Source organism: Etheostoma spectabile, chromosome 16, assembly GCF_008692095.1.
Source record: "Etheostoma spectabile isolate EspeVRDwgs_2016 chromosome 16, UIUC_Espe_1.0, whole genome shotgun sequence".
Classification (NCBI taxonomy): Eukaryota; Metazoa; Chordata; class Actinopteri; order Perciformes; family Percidae; genus Etheostoma; species Etheostoma spectabile.
In genome coordinates this window covers 25,331,808-25,344,576 of record NC_045748.1, presented here as the reverse complement: position 1 = coordinate 25,344,576, position 12,769 = coordinate 25,331,808, and the positions used below count along the sequence as shown (strand labels likewise).

General features: G+C 43.4%; 1 protein-coding gene across 1 annotated transcript in view; it reads left to right on the top strand.

Annotated features, from left to right (window-relative positions):
- Positions 1-1,666: 1,666 nt before the first annotated feature.
- The window catches only part of LOC116704600 (thyrotropin receptor), an 18,963-nt gene continuing 7,860 nt past the window's right edge, over positions 1,667-12,769 (top strand). Inside the window, exons 1-3 of the mRNA XM_032540186.1 lie at positions 1,667-1,919; positions 2,014-2,085; positions 11,435-11,509. Coding sequence (XP_032396077.1) covers positions 1,756-1,919; positions 2,014-2,085; positions 11,435-11,509 — 311 coding nt within the window. The 5' untranslated portion in view covers positions 1,667-1,755. The remainder of the gene's footprint in view (positions 1,920-2,013; positions 2,086-11,434; positions 11,510-12,769) is intronic.

Here is a 12,769-nt window from a genome sequence, read left to right as displayed (position 1 = left end):
CTGCAGGTAGAGAAATATCCAATTCCACAGATTAAGGAATTGCATCACTGTCCGGGGGGCTCTCTCCGGGAACCATCACCTTATCATGGTGGACAGGTTTGTGTGTCCCTATGAACCTGAGGGCTGTGTTGTCTGGAGCTTTGTGCTGCTGGTAGGGTCTCCCATGGCAAAGTGGTCTCAGGTGAGGGGCCAGACAAAGAATGGTTCAAAAACCCTATGAGTAAACGAGGTAGAGATGGAGGGACCCTGCCCAGAGGAAGCCCAAGACCCCCATCTGGAGCCAGGCCCAGATGGAGAGCTATCTAAACCAGAGTGGTTGTCTGTTGTTGGACTTCTGTGCTAGTCATGGATTTTCTATAACAAACACCATGTTTGAACATCAAGAGACTACGTGGTACCAGAGCACCCTAGGCCAAAGGTCAAAGATCGATTTTATAATCGTTTCATCTGATCTGAGGCCGTATGTTTTGAACACTCGGGTGAAGAGAGGGGCAGAGCTGTCAACTGATCACCATCTGGTGGTGAGTTTGGTCAGGGGATGGGGGAAGACTCTGGACAGACCTGGTAAGCCCAAAGGGTGGTGCAAGTAAATTGGGAATGTCTGGAGGAGGCCCCTGTCCGACAGACATTCAAATCACACCTCCGGCGGAGCTTTTCATGCATCTCTGTGGAGGCTGGGGTCCCTCTGGAGGGCTGGGTGCATTGAACCTAAGTGGACAATGTTCAAAGTTTCCATTGCTGAAGCTGTTGTGGGGAGCTGGGGTCTTAGGTGCCGTAACCCATGAACAGTCTGGTGGACGCCGGTGGTCAGGGAAGCCGTCCGACTGAAGAGTCATTCCGGGATATGTTATTAGTTGCAAGTTACCGACGGGCCCAAAGGGCTGCAGCCTCTGCCATGATAGAGGCAAAGCAGCGGTGTGGGAGAAGTTTGGAGAAGACATGGAGAAAGACTTTCTGTCGGCCACAAGGTGCTTCTGGAAAACCGTTTGCCACCTCAGGAGGGGGAAGCGGGGAACCATCCAAGCTGTATACAGTAAAGATGGGATGTTGTTAACCTCAACTGAGGAGGTAATAGGACGGTGGAAGGAGCACTTTGAGGAACTCTTAAATCCAGCTGACACGTCCTCCATGGTAGAGGCAGAACTGGAGGAGGATGAGGGATTGTCGTCAGTTTCCCTGGTGGAGGTCACTGAGGTAGTCAAACAACTCCACAGTGGCAAAGCCCCAGGGATTGATGAGATCCGTCCAGAAATGCTGAAAGCTCTGGGTGTGGAGGGGCTGTCTTGGTTGACACGCCTTTTGTGTGGATGAGATTTTTTTTTTTAAACGAAGGAGGAATAACTGCCGTTTGCAGGGTTAGCATGGCAGCGTTAGCCACGGTTAGCCAGGACCAGTCAGGATCTCTTTACTGCCAGTGTCTCAAGTATTTTTGCGAGTAACCAACTCAGGTACTCTAGCTATTTAATTCAATGTGAGTACACAGATGTTGAAATGAAAACATTTTACACAGGTCTCAGCTGTGAAAGAGACCTGTATCTCAGTGTGATCTTTCCCTGTATAAATAAAGGGGAAATAGTATGCAAGTAAACACGTGTCAATTAGATTTTTATTTTGAAGGTCCTGACCAGAAGTGGCAGTTGTCATCTTGATAGACTTCCACTATTGGCCAAAATCCAGGACAGCCCAGCCTCTTTCTAAAGCTCTCTCACTGCAGCGTAACCTGGGAGGCTCCACCACTGAGTCCCCACTCTTACAATGAAGCTTGACTTGAATATGCTTTTTTTCATCCTCAGCACTGTCGAGGTCACTCTCCTTCTGGAACATTGTCCAGCTCCTTGCCAGTGTGACTGGGACATCTACAGTGTGTCGTGTTTTGGAGCTGAGGTCATGCCGGTTTTCCATTCCAGCACACATGAAGTGTAAGTAACCACATTCTTTCAACTCTGATTTTAGGGTGGGACTTTATGTTGTATTTAGATCAAAAGGTCCCAATACTGTTTATTTTTGTTTCAGGTGGCTTGTGGGGACCAAACTTTCTTCTATCCCTCAGAATGCATTCGCCAGTTTGGCCAACATTTCTCACATGTAAGAGTTTTTTTTTTTCCACCATCACTGACCCTTTTCTTTCAAACCAGGCTAATTGGCAAGACCAGAGAATGCCACTTACCAAAGAAAGCCCTCATACCTCCACCAAGGCTGCACAACATGTTGAACAGCACACTGGAAGTCCTGACAGACTGTAGACAAAAATCCCAATTACTGTACAAAGACATAATGACTTCTATAATACTTTTTATGCTTCAAAAGCAAAACAAAACATTGGATCATAATCTAGGATGGCAAAACCCACCAAAGTTATGACAAAAAAGCCCTTCACTGGTTTCAAAATGAAGTTTTTGCATACAAGTCTATGAGAGAATTACACCTTGAATTACTACCTCAGTAAACATTTTCATAATGTGTTTATGATCTCAATCGCTACCTTCTTCAACACAGCATGATGTTCATTTAGTAAATTATGGTCCCATTTATTTTCGAATAGAGGATGAGGCAGGGGATGATTTTAGGCGTAACTACACAGCGACCTTGTGTGAGAACTATCATCGTCTGGCTTATAACAGACTGTCGGTTGGTAGCGTGAAACAAACAGCAGTCTCTTATGTTTTGTTGACCCATCCATCCACCCCAACCTCCTTCCTACGTGGATGTTCCTCATCTTCCCTTCCCTTTGCTCCCATAATTACTACAGCTGCTAGATTGCACTACAACGCAAACACATGGTGTGAAAGCTGTCAATCAAACTCTGTACCCTGGCCTCAGTTAGTAACAGTACAATAGTTATTGGGGGATCGGAGCTGAATCCTGTATATTTGAGCCTTATAGATCCTCCCCAGTGTTTATATCGATTTTTAGTTGGACCCTGCCCTTGTCGTTGCAAAACCTGCAACAATAGGAACCCTGTAAATTCATCTACCTGGTCATCCGTGTGACTGTGGCTCAGAACGTAAAGCGGCCGTCTACCAATCCTAGGTCGGTGGTTCCATGTGTGAATGTTTGTCTGATGCTCAGGTTGCAGGCCTTCTGTGAATGAATGACCTGTGTGTGTGTGTGTGTGTGTGTGTGTGTGTGTGTGTGTGTGTGTGTGTGTGTGTGTGTGTGTGTGTGTGTGAGAATGGGGTGAATGGTGCCTGTACTGTAGAGCGCTTTGAGTGGTTGCTAAGACTAGAAAAAGGGCTACATAAATGCAGTCCATTTACCATTTGTCCACTACTCAACAAAATTGCAACCAATTAGGGTAAAAAAAAGTAGGAAACTGTTCTGGAAAATACTAAAAGTTATTAGACTATCTAGAACTATGTCCCTAATTGAAACAAAGTACCTAATAACTACACTAGAAGAAGTTGGATATTTCCTTGAAAAATGACATGCCAATGCTTGCATGTTTAGCTAGCCTTACCTGTAATTACTCAGTAATTATTTAAAGTATACCTTTAAGGATTTATTGCCATTGTGGGACCACAACCTGAAAGTTAGGGTTTAGATTTTAGGAATACTGGAGCTGATAATTTACCTACCATTTTCTAAGTATTGCTGCAATATTTAATCCTGAATATCCACATTATTGTTTTTTAATATATATTTTTTTTTATTTAACCAGAAAGTCCCTTGAGATTGAAATCTATTTTCTGAGGGAGACCTGGCCTGTGTAGCATTATTGTTGCTTGTGGGGGATTTTTGTGTCCCTGGCATATTTATTTTGTCACAATGCTATTTAACATCAAAAGAAACAAAGATTATCATCTTCTAACTCTAGGCGTGTCTTAAGGACAGGAACCAGGCAGGATGTCTTCCACAGCAAAGGGACCCTCTCCAGACTCAGGCTCAGGTTAAAGATGTGCTGCATGAACTTAACTTCCACTCTTTTCCAATGCAAAATCACACTTTTGGTACTAGATCCATTTTCTCTATTTTGTTTTCCACTGCAGATAGCACCACCTTCTTATAGGTTGCTCCATTCATTTCGATGACGTAAGAGTAGATAGATCAGAAAGGCACCAAAGGGAAGGAGGATTGGTTTAAGATAGGAAGGAAAACAGTTTATCATACAGATTCATTATAACAAATTAAAACAGATGTGACAGGCTTTGTTCAAAGTTTACACAGAACAAATGAACCAATGACAGTTTTGTGGGCAGTCCCCGGGGTAAAGAAGGAGATCTAGTGAAGTCTTTAGGTGAGTGGATTCAGGGATTGCTGGAGATTGAGAATGACAATGTGGGACTGAGTGTGCACACAGAACCGCTGGCCAGCAGCCCCAGCAGGAAACAGACCCAGGACCATTCTGGCAAAATTACTGAGATCTGGTACTGGTACTGGTACTGCAGGAAGTGAGAAGCAAGGTAAAGCTGACCTGGCAGAATAACACCATAATGCTCTTTCCAGACTTCTCCAAGCCACACAGATGAAGCATAACAAGTTCAAAGAGTCTTAGAAAAGCTTCATGAGAAAGAGGTAAGATTCAGAATCCTAAAATGGAAGTAACTTGGCCAACATTGGTCATTTGGCTGCTACATTCCCAGTGTTAGCAAACGCTAGCTAGTCTGTTAACATGAAATGGTCCAAAAATGTTGGACTGGGATACATTCTAACCTATGTCAGATTGCAGGGAGCCCAGGATCCAGATTATTTGCCCTGAGAGATGGGTCAGTCGTAAACAGGATGGATAAGCACAAAGGAAGCTGGGTCCAGACTAGTTTACTGTTACCCAAACTAAAAAAATATATGTTTTAAGTGGATGGAAGAATAAAGGGGTGCCGTCAATCCAAAAATGGGCTTGTGAGATGGCTAGGCTGGTGTAGTTAGAAAGATTTTTATATTAACAATTTTCCACATTGGATGTATAATCTAGAAAATGGGTACAGTACCTGAGCTTTCTGTAGGGCTCCTAGGAAGGTTTGTGCTGGGGAGAGATGTGTATGATGGGCTCATGTTGTTGTCATTTATACATATATTTATTTGGTTTATAGTTTATCTTCTATTTTGTTATTATTTTGTCAAATGGCCTTGAATTTTGTAGCTACTGTACCTTTAACTTGGTTTTTGTTTGGGCGGGTGTAATTGTAACCCTTTTTATTACCAGCCCCTTGACACAGGCTGTTCAAGATGGTACTGTTTCCCTTTAATCCGCCCCGCTATCTGTGTAAAAGTTACAAAGTTGGAATGGGGGGGTGCAGAGTTGTTGCACCTTCAAGACAGCAGGGGAAGTAGTCCCAATACTGCAACAGAGCTGAACCAATGTCTGTGTGTAGGGACAGGCAACATGGCCAGACAACATGCAGTAGGGATGCGCGAGTCGACCCACAGGAGGGCCATGTCTGGTGTTGTTGATGGCTTCAGGTCCGAATCTTGACATTTTAGAGCAAATTATTTAATTTCTTCATATTGTAGTATACGCATAGACTGGCCTCTACTGGTTGAATTCCAGCACCTGGAGCATGGAGTACATAAAGACTCTGTGGATACTGGTGCTCCTGCTACACTTATTAGATTATCTCCACACAGCTTCAGGATTTACAGGAAAACAGCCCGGCGGTGTCTGCCTTCATGTTTACTATGGATGTATCATATTATTTGGATGCAACGTTAATGGCAGAGCCCAGTTCATTTCTGTAAGAGTTGCTCAGTGGTGCATTAGCCATAAATATTTCTAAACTTCCGGGTTTACTTCCAGGATATGCGACCCACTGAATATCCACAGCGGTGTTTGTCCCGCATTTTGAAAATTCTCCACTATTTATTTACATAAAACAGCTATTTAACAATGCTGAACAGAAACATCTTACATATGAATTTGACTGTTGGATTATGTACACAGCAGTAACATATTAAGCAAATATAGAGCTTAATCCATTTTAAAAGCAAAGTTACTGCACCAAGGCCCTTGAACTGTTTGAGTTAGGTCATGCATACATTAAACTAGATAAATATGAACTGCAGGCTGCACAGAGCACATGAACTCGACCAAAGCTGTAGATTTAACAGGCAGGAAATAACAGTAAAGTTCTTAAGCGAATAATCCTCAAGAACAGCCGTTTTTCATCTTCGTAACATTGCCAAAATTAGGAACATCCTGTCTCACAATGATGCTGAAAAACTAGTCCATGCATTTGGTACTTCCAGGCTGGACTACTGTAATTCTTTATTATCAGGATGCCTAAATAAGTCGACTCTCCAGCGGATCCAGAATGCTGCAGCGCGTCTTCTAACAAGAACTAGAAAAGAGATCGTATTGCTCCTGTATTAGCTTCTCTGCATTGGCTTCCTGTAAAATCCACGATTGAATTTAAAATCCTTCTCCTGACCTACAAAGCTCTAAATGGTCTAGCACCATCTTATCTAGATGAGCTCTTAGAGCCTCATTGTCCCACTAGAGCACTACGCTCCCAGAATTCAGAGGTTACTTGTAGTTCCTAGAGTCTGTAAAAGTAGAATGGGAGCCAGAGCCTTCAGCTATCAGGCTCCTCTCCTGTGGACCAGCTCCCAGTCTGGGTCCGGGGACCAGAGCCTTCAACTATCAGGCTCCTACTGTGGACCAGCTCCCAGTCTGGGTCCGTGGACCAGAGCCTTCAGCTATCAGGCTCGTCTACTGTGGACCAGCTCCCAGTCTGGGTCCGGGGACCAGAGCCTTCAGCTATCAGGCTCCTCTACTTTGGAATCAGCTTCCGGTCTGGGCTCTGGAGGCAGACACCGTCACCACATTTAAGAGTAAACTCTCTTCTTTGATAAAGCTTATAGGTAGGGAGTGAGGAGTTGCAGTGTCCGCCTAGACCGGCGGGGGAGGGTGTATAGCTGTAGACACAGCACCCAGAGTTCTGGTCCGACCAGGCTCCTCTCTTTACCCTGTCTCTCTTAGTTCTGCTGTAATAGTTCTAGTCTGCCGGGGGACTGAGCTCCTCTCTCTGCTCTCCTTTATCTTTCCATCTGTGTGCATCCATGTCCCAGAAATGCCTGTTACTAACCTAGCTCTGGGGAGTCATTCCCCGGAGTCCTTATGGTCTTTTTCCCCATCATGTTTCCTTGGATCAAGGAGGCTCCAGAATCCTGGTTGCAGCTGTTGCCATGGTCCCGCTACACGTCCTGCGATGCCATGTTACATCCTGCTACGCTCTGCGGTGCCCAGCTACGTCCTGCTGGGCCTTGTAATGCCGTGCAGTGCCCTGCTATATGCCATGAACTACAACAAACTACTTTTTTTAGTCACTAGTTAGTAGAACAACTCTATCTGTAAATTATAGAGTGGTCTAGACCTGCTCTATCTGTAAATTATAGAGTGGTCTAGACCTGCTCTACCTGTAAATTATAGAGTGTGGTCTAGACCTGCTCTATCTGTAAATTATAGAGTGGTCTAGACCTGCTCTATCTGTAAAGTGTCTCGAGATGACTCTCATTATGAATTGATACTGTAAATAAAATTGTATTGAAATTGAATAATTTACTTACAGTCTCATGGACACATGACAGTGATAGAGGATGGAATACTGGATACAACCGGTTACAACCTTTTCTGATTGGTCAACGCCTTAATTGGTACTTAACTCTGTAGTGGTGCAGAAACAAAACCTACAGAAACAGTCTATTTTATATTTTCCACAAGGGGGCATTCAAGGACCATGCAAGAACCTTAATGTTGACCTTTTGAACGTTTTTAATGTGAATAATGTTCATTTGACCAGATATCTTACTTAAACCTCCTCTCTGAATTTTAGGTTCTTGGAGTACAAGGCGGGAAACATACAGATGTGGCACAGCCGACTATAACATATTTTACCCATCAGTTGCAGACCTACAGTCTACATTCGCCAAGGCAACAAGCCAACAGTGAAGCCATTGTCCGATATTTAATAATTGGGTGTTGTCTGCCTCTGTCACTTGTGGAAAATGGACACTTTAAACACTTTCTTGAGGTTATGGATAGTAAGTACACATCCATCTCTAGAAGAATGATTTCTGAGAAACGGATACCAGTGTGGGTAAAGAAGGTCAAGGTAACTGTTTTGGAGGAGCTGAAGAACCAGCGATTTACAACTGATCTCCGGTCTGAGTGCCGGCTACGCTCCTTTCTTGGAGTGACTACCCATGTGTGCTACAAATCAAAGGATTCTTTAGCACTTGTATCCTACTTGCTGGATTGTGTTGGCATTACAGGCCCCAGAGGAATACCGTATCCGTTACATCATCACAGACAATGCTGCAAATATGAAATGCACTTTCCCAGTTATTATGCCACAACAGAAGTCGGATGTCAGTGACTGTGAGGAGGCGAATCTGGTGGGTGGACATGGATTCAGTGGAAGGCACAGAATTGCCCTGGTTATCAGGTGAACGTCTTTCCTGCTTTGCCCACTCTCTGCAGTTAGTTGTGAATGACAGCATGAAGGAGGTTAGGGCCATCTCCTGCACCACAGCCAAGACATCACGGTTCACAACTCTGCTACATAGTAGCTCACAATTCAGGGGCAAGTTTTAGGCTATGTTTGACACTAATAAAACTATTCCAGCTGCAAACAACGCTGGAACAGCACTGTTAAACAAGTCCAGGCCCTCAACTCTAGACCACAAAGCAGTGGAGGAAATGTGTAGAACTGAATGCAAGGATGCTTGTGAGTGGAACCAGCTGAAAGAACTGAGTGCAGTTCTTGCACCATTCTCAGATGCAACAGACCTGACAGACGAGAGAAATCCGTAACCATTAGCATGGTGGTTCCAACTGTCTTGGTCTTAAACATATTCTCCATCCATCCATCCATCCATCCATCGTCATCCGCTTATCCGGTACTGGGTTGCGGGGGCAGCAGCTCCAGTAGGGGACCCCAAACTTCCCTTTCCCTGAGCCACATCAACCAGCTCTGACTGGGGGAGCCCGAGGCGTTCCCAGGCCAAGTTGGAGATATAATCTCTCCACCTAGTCCTGGGTCTTCCCCGAGGCCTCCTCCCAGCTGGACGTGCCTGGAACACCTCCCTAGGGACCCCCCAGGAGGCATCCTTACCAGATGCCTGAACCACCTCAACTGGCTCCTTTCGACGCAAAGGAGCAGCGGCTCTACTCCGAGCTCCTCTCGGAGGACTGAGCTTCTCACCCTATCTCTAAGGGAGACGCCAGCCCCCCTCCTGAGGAAACCCATTTTGGCCGCTTGTACCCTGGAATTAGTGCCGGCCATTAGTCAAGGCCCTCTGGCAGGCTTTAGTGAAAAGATTCTCTGGTATCTTAAAAACAAACATGGCCATAGATAATGGAAGAGAGGAACCTTTTAACCACAGTCTGTACTTTTTGGCTTCCATGCTGGATCCACAGTTTGGCCTGAGCTGGGTTGATCTGGATGTTACCATTGGGGGAAATGCAACATCAGTGAAGAACTTCAGAGATGAACTAAAGAAGACACTGATAGGTTAGTATACATTTTTATCCAGTGAAAAATATAGTGTTCTCACTTACAATGTCTTTAATTGTAAACAAATATTAATAGGTAGTAGCCTTGACTAGTGTTAAAGTTGAATTCACAGGGTTTTAACTTTGTATCTTTGTTTTTGTCATTAACATGTAAAACTCTTGGTCTACTGAGCCTTACTAAGCTTATTTGCATTATTTTAAAAAAGCCAACAGATTTGTTACAGTACCACCGTGTTAGCTAACCTAAAGAAATAACTGTTCATAGAATCATCATCTCATTAATAACCTGACATATTCCTATCTAACCCATATTTATGCGTAAAACTGACCTATGAACTAGACCAAATATGCAGTACTTAAATTTATATAAACACACAATGCTTTTAAGATGCCTTAAATGTCTTATATTTGTCCAAAATTGGTCTTGTAAAAGGGCCTTAAAGTAATAATTTAGCTCTGATACACTATCTCTTTCACATCTAATCCAGTCATTGTGTTTTTGTATTTGTTCACGTTTTTCAGACACTTCAGACCTTCCTACCTACCTTCTTTCAGAGGTAAAGAACTCAAGGACAGTGAAGAAGATCTGAATCTGGGACCATGGATTGACCCAGTATTTTGCCACCGGTCAAACCTTCTGTCACAGTAAAAGGCTCACAGGAAGGGCAGCTCAGACCAGGATCCACGTACTATAACACAGATAAACTATGACTGAAACACCTGCAGTTAGGCCACTGAATGTTTGCTCCTATTGTGGAAAGTGGATGGTAAAAAATAGCTCAAAAGGTGAATGATGAAGAATATTTATGTTTTCTGTGGGGTTTTAATGGGAATGTTGATCTTTCAAATTAATTTGAAGAGTGCCTATGCTTATCATTTTCCACATTTTATCGTGTCATGCAGTGTAGGACTAGTCTGGTCTTGGTGTTGACTCAGTCTTGGTCTTGACTTAGTCTCAACCCCTCCGCGTCTTGGTCTTGTCTTGGTCTCATTCTGGTCTTGGTTATGACATGGTCTTGGTTTAGGTGGTTTTGACTACAACACTGCCATTGCCTGCAGCACAGTTTCCAAATGTGGAAACATTCAACAGTGATTTCTGTTCCAAAGAGGGGCACCACAATAGTCCTGGAAGACTTACGGCCTGTGGCTTTCCCCTTTCTGGTGATAAAGGCAATAGAGAGGGTCGTAAAAACCTCACATCACCAAGCTCAATGACTCTCTTATGGATCCACTTCAGTTTGCATACCGGGTTAGCAGAGAGGTCGAAGATACATAAATATTCATCCTAGATACCATCCACATATGGAGCATATGGACACCCCAACTCCCTAGCCAGGTTCCTGGATGTGGACCTTGACCATGGACTCACTCTGTGAACTATACTTTTCTTACCAACAGGTAACAGGTACCAACTTCTGACATCCTCTTCACCTGTACCGGCTCCCCACCACGCTGTGTCCTCTCTCCTCTTCTGTTCATCCTTTACATCGATTGCAGGCTCACTGCCAGATAATACAATTCACAGATGACCCAGTCCTCCTGTCTCTGCTCTCCGGTCCCACACCGCATCACAGCTCAGCCCAGCCAGACTCCTGTCTTGAATGCAGAAAGACGTCTGGCGGAGGCAGTCAACACCTCCATCCAGGGGGAGACAGTGGAGATGGGAGAGGAATACAAATACCTGGGCACGATCTTTGACATTAAGCAAACATTAAGACACATTGTCTGCAAAGCTGTCATAACAACTTTTTTTGGGCCATCATTTATGATCACACAAAATAAATATCTAAAGATAGGTCCAGCGGGTCAACAAATGCAAGCAGTCAAATGATCCAACAGGTGTAGACAAACGTTCAGGTCAGTAAAACGCATTGTTGTCAATGAACCACCTTCACTGGCATGAGGCTGTTCTTGGATGAGGCCCAAATGAGAGAAAACCACTGCAAATCTGTAGTTTTAATCTTTATTTTTGTTTTTTGTTTTCAGATACATCTCTGATGATGACACTATAAGACATCTTGAGCGGCATTCTTTCCACAACCTGTCCAGACTCACCCACATGTACGTAACCTTTGAGCATTAGAACTTGATTGTAATCACAATGAAGCATCCGTCTATGTCACCATGGAAACACACGTTTCAAGGTCGGATTTACTAAAGATAATGTGCTAATGATAACACAGCACAAAGACGGCAATAAAGTTTTTAGCTGAGTGTAGTTTGCCCCTTTTGCATCTTATTACAATGAAGAATCCGGAAAATGTTCCCATTGCACTAAAAACAGTAAGCAGAACAAAAGCAGAGAGAAAAACAAAAATGACCATATATATAATTTGTGGATCCGAACAGGTACAGTTTCTTCATCCGGTCCCTGTGTTCAGGGGGACACATAAAGACCTTTTAGTATGAATCAGCTAGTCAGCTAGGAAAGTGAAAGCACAGTACTGTAACAGTCTAGAACACAAGTATAGAATAGAAAATAACTATAATAATACTAAAAATGTAAAATATAACAGTTTGAGTTGGAAAGCTGTACAGGTTTGTCCAGGATGTGCACAAATATTGATCAAAAGTTCCCAGTATAGAGAATATGTGCAATGAACAGGGATAAACGTTTAGGATGGGAGCGGGGGGGCCATGTCATTTAGGGTCACCAGGCCTTGTTGTTGCCCACTGCAGTCGGCATTAAATCAGTAAGAAGTTGTATTGGCATTGAAACAAATTCCATTCAAAATAAAACGTTAGAATGAATTAATTCTATTTTGTTGTTTTTTCAAAAATAAAAACTAATTTTTTTCTTCAGGTCACTCTTTTTTCATTGTAAGGAGTATTTCGAGTTTTAGCATAATATTACAATAAAGGAGTTCAGATCACAGACATAAGATTAGTGTATATGCAGATGATATTTGATTGTGCTTAAAGGATCCCTTACTGTCGCTAAAAGAAACAAGTTCTCTAAAATCTCTAATAACACTAAACTGGAATACGCCCACTAGACTATCACTTTCAGAAGAACAGAACAGAACTCATCACTTTGCTTTTCTATTATTACCTGACAAATCAGGTAATAAATGGGTTCATCACCAACAAGAATGCACTGGATGTTCAGGCGGTTTTCCAGGGAATTAACTGCTCCAAACTATCTGATAATAAATGCTCGGACAAGGATCTCCGAATCCTGCTGAGACATCAGTACTTTAACCCTTCATGTATTCATAAATTGATTGTAGACTGACTTTCAGGTCCGAGTCCATGACTTAACCCAGATTCCTGGCTTTGCTCTTTGTTTTTACCATTGCCGATTGAAGCTGAGCACTGACT